This window comes from Pundamilia nyererei, unplaced genomic scaffold (genome assembly GCF_000239375.1).
Source record: "Pundamilia nyererei isolate P.nyererei 1_Seehausen unplaced genomic scaffold, PunNye1.0 scaffold00002, whole genome shotgun sequence".
Lineage (NCBI taxonomy): Eukaryota > Metazoa > Chordata > Actinopteri > Cichliformes > Cichlidae > Pundamilia > Pundamilia nyererei.
Window position 1 is genome coordinate 7,027,847 of NW_005187403.1, and position 5,767 is coordinate 7,033,613.

The 5,767-nt window shown below is 39.5% G+C and overlaps 1 protein-coding gene across 1 annotated transcript in view; it reads right to left on the reverse strand.

Annotated features, from left to right (window-relative positions):
- Window positions 1–1,533: 1,533 nt before the first annotated feature.
- The window catches only part of sdad1 (SDA1 domain containing 1), a 6,993-nt gene continuing 2,759 nt past the window's right edge, over window positions 1,534–5,767 (reverse strand). Inside the window, exons 9-22 of the mRNA XM_005720329.2 lie at window positions 5,559–5,660; window positions 5,348–5,417; window positions 5,134–5,237; window positions 4,827–4,884; window positions 4,305–4,363; window positions 4,137–4,213; window positions 3,573–3,670; window positions 3,410–3,486; window positions 2,935–3,064; window positions 2,755–2,846; window positions 2,439–2,620; window positions 2,175–2,259; window positions 1,848–2,009; window positions 1,534–1,752 (exon numbers count right to left, since the gene is read on the reverse strand). Of these exons, the coding sequence (XP_005720386.1) occupies window positions 1,705–1,752; window positions 1,848–2,009; window positions 2,175–2,259; window positions 2,439–2,620; window positions 2,755–2,846; window positions 2,935–3,064; window positions 3,410–3,486; window positions 3,573–3,670; window positions 4,137–4,213; window positions 4,305–4,363; window positions 4,827–4,884; window positions 5,134–5,237; window positions 5,348–5,417; window positions 5,559–5,660 (1,344 nt within the window). The 3' untranslated portion in view covers window positions 1,534–1,704. The remainder of the gene's footprint in view (window positions 1,753–1,847; window positions 2,010–2,174; window positions 2,260–2,438; window positions 2,621–2,754; window positions 2,847–2,934; window positions 3,065–3,409; window positions 3,487–3,572; window positions 3,671–4,136; window positions 4,214–4,304; window positions 4,364–4,826; window positions 4,885–5,133; window positions 5,238–5,347; window positions 5,418–5,558; window positions 5,661–5,767) is intronic.

Genomic DNA, 5,767 nt, shown 5'->3' on the forward strand with positions numbered 1-5,767 from the left:
AGTTATCTGCACAGAGTTTGCATTTACATCATCTTCTCTGCCATGGATAGCATTTAGCACACTTCATCTACACCTATAGATTATTGTCGCATTTATCAGATATTACATCTTGTACAGGTCTCATCCTTTAAGTAGCCCTCAGTGCACTAAATAATCTGCACCAACTTAAATATTGCATCTAGCTGTTCTGCGTAAAGAACATTAAGGAGAGGTTTCATCCAAGATTGTTTTACTGCATGTAGGTAGGTTGTTAAACTCGGTCAAAACGGTCAACAAAACAACTGAACTAAAATCTCTGTCGACATACATTCATCCAAAGGTCAACAATTTGTGAATCGAGACGCAATTATGGTTTAGTCTCCACAGTATAGCACCACTAGTTAGTTACACATAGTATGCTCGTGTGTGTCTTAAAAACCAGGGAAATGAAATTACACTGCTCTGCATTATAAATCTAGACAGCTAGGCTAGCAGCAGATTATTGGCTAGCTTGTTTGCTAAAAGCAGCTACTAGGCAGATTAGCATTCGCATGACAGCTAACGTTGTCTGACAGGAAACGGACAAGATGAGGACACAAATCTAGCCCCCCAAAAAGTTACAGCAGAACTGCGATAAATAAAAAAGTTAATTTTCATAAGCGTTCAAATGAATTATAAAGAAATACCTCATGTCGCAGCGAGAATTAAGATGCCGGCTTCATTGAGGGGAATGCTTTGCTGCTTGGCAGTGGCACGTTTGTTGTGATTCCAGGTGCTTCACGGGTAATGTAGTTTCAAAGAAGTACAGAAAAAGAAGCAGAAGTAACAAAATGTAAGCTAAATAAAGCGGTCTCTGTGACACCCTGAAATATCCCCCACACACCTGCCTCTCGGTTCTGAGATACTGACACTTTAACGTTGATGTCTGACATCTAAGACATTAAATTTGATACCGATAAAAATATCAATATCAAATCTGTTACAGTGTAATGGTGCCAGCTTAAAAGTTAAAGCATCTAAAAAGCAGTACAACAGTACTATGGTGTGTGTGTGTATAAATAAAACATAAGAAGCTAAAGAAGTGGGTACAGTAGATAACACTTGGGACAAATAAAGCCCTAAAGTGGGGAGAAATGTGCAAAGTAAGGACATTTAAGATTGTAATTACAATTACACAACTCTATTCTCCAATAAAATCTTACATAAGATCGCACATTAACACCTTTGTACCCTGAGGAGTTCTCTTTACTGAACAGTAGTGTATGGCTGGCATTTCTATAGCACCCTGCAAACAACACTGAAAACAAGTCGTGGAAGTTCATACACAAGCAAACATGGAGAGGCATGGCTTAAAAATATGCAACAGTGTTCCAGCAGATAGTATCAAAACTAAGAGCGCTGTGTTTAATGTAGTTAAATAGAACAGTACAAAAACAGAGAACACTCTCAGTCAGCGCTTGTATTCTGACATACCAGATATTTACATTTAACTTAATATTAAAAGTATATAGTGAATAAAAATGACAACCAACTCAAGTAAAACACATCACACAATTATCAAAGATAATTTATTTCAGAAAATGAGTAAATTATGCTGTTTATCCACAGAAAGAAAATACATGTTAAAGTGTGTTTTACAGTCCAATTAAAGGATCTACGTTTTTTATTTAGATTTTTTTTAAACACAAAGTTTAGCCAGCAACTACAACACAATGTCCTTTTCTGCTACTTGTACTGCTTCTTCTTCTTCAGGAGAGCCTCTCGTAAAGCAATCTAGATTAAAAGACACATAAAAAACATTTCCAGGTGAAATGCCAAAGTAGTTTCTTGTTTATATACACATTTGTAAAAAGGCATGTGTGACTTGCCTGTTTCTCTCTGAAGGAGCGTTTGCCTTTAGTCCTGACGTTCTGACTGTGCCTCATCATCATGAAGTTCTTATTTCTCCTCTTCTCCTTGTTGCTGCTGCTAGCGTGTGGGTTTAGCTTGGTCCGCTTCTTGACAAACTCCTTCCTGTCTGTCCGTCCCGCCTAGAAAATCAAACACATCATTAGGCCAGAATGCTAACAATAAATCAGGCTTACACTTCTGAAATGCACTGAGAGTTTCTTAAACTCCCCAGAGTCAGTGTTTCATATGCATGAACTGATTTTTCATTTAAACAAATCTGCACATTTCCATCACAATTTATTCACCATTGCTGTTGCCAGTCGTGTTTCCTTGTCCGCTTTTGGTTTCTTGTGCAGTCTCTCAATATCTCTCAACGTCAGCAGCTCTCCTCTGGGAAAATAAATAAATAAGATGGCCGTCATTCTCAACAAGCTAATCAGCACAAAGGCCCACACGCTAAATTCAAGAGACCGTGAACCTGAGAGTAAAACTGCTTTGCACAAACTATTAAGATTTCAATAAAATACATTTCATTTTATGAATGTTTATGGTTAATTTCATGCCCTTACTTGTCTCGCTCGTCATCACTGTCCACATTTTTCCTCTTCTTGCCTGGTGCAGCATTGACCTCTTTGGCCATCTGGACCAGACTGATCTTCTTGAAGTCATCTTGGGTGAGGAGCCTGCTGGCGCTGACCGCCGCTGCCTTGGCTTTTCTTTCCTCAGCTGTCATGCTTTGAAGCTTCTCTGCCTGATTAACAACAAAAAACAAACATGAAAAACCAGAACAGTTTTATAAATATATACCTTTTTTTCCTACCATGAAATAGTATGATTAATTTTAGCAATCTGTCAAGCTATGTTTGTTAATTTTTTTAAACTCACCACTTCTCCTGTATCTTCATCAGATGAGTGGTGAACGTCCACCCACTCCCCATCTTCATCATCATCACTAATACTGGCACTCTCCCAGCCGTCTGTTATATAAAACAATACAAATATATTATTCACACATTCTGTACGTACACAGAAAGCGCGCAGGAGGATGTTACAACAGTGGACAACCTTCATCGTCCTCTCCCTCTTTGTTCTCCTCCTCCACCTCCAGGACCTCGGCTCCGGGGATATAGTCTTTAGCCTCCAGCTGTCCGTAGTCTTTGATCTTGGCCTCTGCCGATGCCTCAGTGGGTCTCCCCTGAATGACAAGTAGGGTTTATATTTACAGACGTGTGGCTTCAACTATTCTAGGAACTGGAAAACATTTATATTGACCCAGGTAACAAGAATGGGCTGATCTCCATCTTTTATCTCCTTTGTCGTTCTTGAACGTTCAGAACAATTTTATGGTTTATTAACATTCATTTTATATTAGATTTTCAAATGTGCTGCCACTACTTGACTACTTAAGAAAACATAGCACCCCACAATTCACTCAAATGTTCATAAAATAGATTTTTTTCCTCATTTTACTGCAAATCGGAAGGCAAATCATCATTTTTGAAAATGTTTTGAAGTTCATATAGAGTTCTATGAAGCTCACCCTGTCCTTTCTGTGCAGCATCTGTGGATTAAGACTCCTGAACAACTGGATAAGTCCTCTGGCAGACATCATTACATCTGAAAATCAAGGCAGTGTACATCATGTGAACATGAATACAGACTTCAACACAATCACAAAAACCTGAAATAGACCAATTACTTACTCTTGTCTTTGTGGGTCTTGTATTGGGACAGGTCCTGCAGAAGGTCTTCGTTGATGGCGAGCGGACAGCGTGCTGCCACCTCCCTGATGGCATTGAGACTGAAACATAAACAAAAAAAATCAGTTTTATTATAAAAGTATAGAGTAAAACTAAAGAGGTAGCTACAAAAACCCTGTATGAACACTTGCTGGGCACCTAACAGACTTCTCATTGATGAAAATATCTAATCAACCGATCACATGTCTGCAACTCAACTCATTTAAGCACATCGTCATGACAATGAGTTCACTGTATTGAAATGGCACCAGATCTCATTCCAACAGAGCACCTTTGGAGTGTGGCGGGACAGGAGATTTGCTTAACTGATGTGCAGCTGATAAATCTGCAGCAACCATTTGACGCTGTCGTGTCAGGTAGGAAAATCTAGAGCTCCTTCCTGAATCTGTGCCACGATTACACAGAGGTGTACCTGATAAAATGGCTGGTCGGTGTATGTTATAGGTTTAGCTTGACTCATTTTTCAATTCACCACATCTTTTGATTATCGTATAAAGACCTACTTACCCCACAGTCATGACCTCCCCAGAGTTTCTCTCTGTCACAAAGTTGTTGGCGATTGTCATGATCACAGGTTCAATGATCTGCAGCAGAACAGTGTTAAACAGGAAGAGCAGTGTGAAACTACTGTGTTAAACCAGCTTAAAACGACTGAGTAAATAGGAGTAAATGTACCTCAGGGGGAACGAGCTGGTGGGAGGCCTGAGCAGCACAGAGAAGAATCTTTGTCACATCTGCAAAGATGCTGGTTAGAAAAGTCTCATGGACAAATGATTTCTCATGAAAATTCTAATTTAAATGTAAATAATAATAATAGCTTAGTTAGTACTGCTATGTATCGATTTAGATTGTTTTGAGGTGGGTTGCTGAGTTTTGGAGATATCAGGAATGTTTTTTTTTTAAACTAAACTACACCACCACACCAGAAGGACCCAGTGAAGAAAGTTCCACTAAGAAAGGACACTGATGTTTATATCCCATCTAGCTGGTGGACACTGGGAGATGAACTTTTTGCTCTCAGGTAACACAGTACAAAGAGACACTGCTGATGAGGTATCACTCACTAAAACAAGAGCCAATTATTTCCATTTTGTTCAAGAGAAGGCAGCAGACATCCCCAAAACTGGGTCTAGATGAATAAACAGCAGTACAGGACAGAAAAGAGCATCTGTTTCTTTAGCTGTGAGTTCTTTTTACCTCTCTGGTGAGGCTGAAGAAACCTCTGGATGAAAGGGTAGAAATTAAAGAGGAAGAGCTGTAAAAGAAAAAGAACACCAAGTGTTTACTCGCCAGAAGAAGAAGAAAGAAGAAAAAACAATGCATACGTCCACTCATGCCTCAACAGCTGCGATTTAAATGTGGAGTTCAATAAAAGCCAGTACATGTTTTACCAGACCCGACACACAGGACTGAAGGGTGCATTTAAAACTGCGTTAATCTGACTTGAATAAACTCATTTACGAAAGAACAAAAAAAACCCCCAAAAAACAGATGAGTCACCGACCTCGTGGATTCCAACCAGTCGGGATATGAGCTCCATCATCATGATCTTAACCTCGAAGCGCTCCTTTGAGTCTTCCAGCTGCTTTAAGAGCTTCTCTGAGAAATCTAAAGAAAAAAAAATAGATTTTATGCAGTTCTATGAATGGAAGCCTAAATGACCTCGAGGCAAAGTCTGTGTGTTCCATTTGCTGCAGTGATGCTGAACAATTAGATACCTTGAGGGTCGTGAATAAGGTGAACTGCAGAGAAATTAAAAACTTCTGCTTTCTTCTTCTTTTTATGTTTCTAAGAGAAAATGCGAGGATAAAGAGTTAAAACAATTCATCCCAGCACAGCAGTAAATCATCTCTCAGTACTGCCCTGTTAACCATCTTAAAGTTACACAATTGGAATTAGAAACAGTCCCTTCAGGTAAAACAGTGGCACCTTGAGGACTTTCATAGCCTTTTCCAGCTTCTTCTTGTTCTTGGAGGTTTTCTTGCCAGTGGAGAATTTCGCCATCAAGTCTCTCGCTGATGGCCCTTCATTCTTCACACACACACACACACACACACACACACACACACACACACACACACACACACACACACACACACACACACTCCTGTATCTCTCATTTATTTATCTACGGTCTT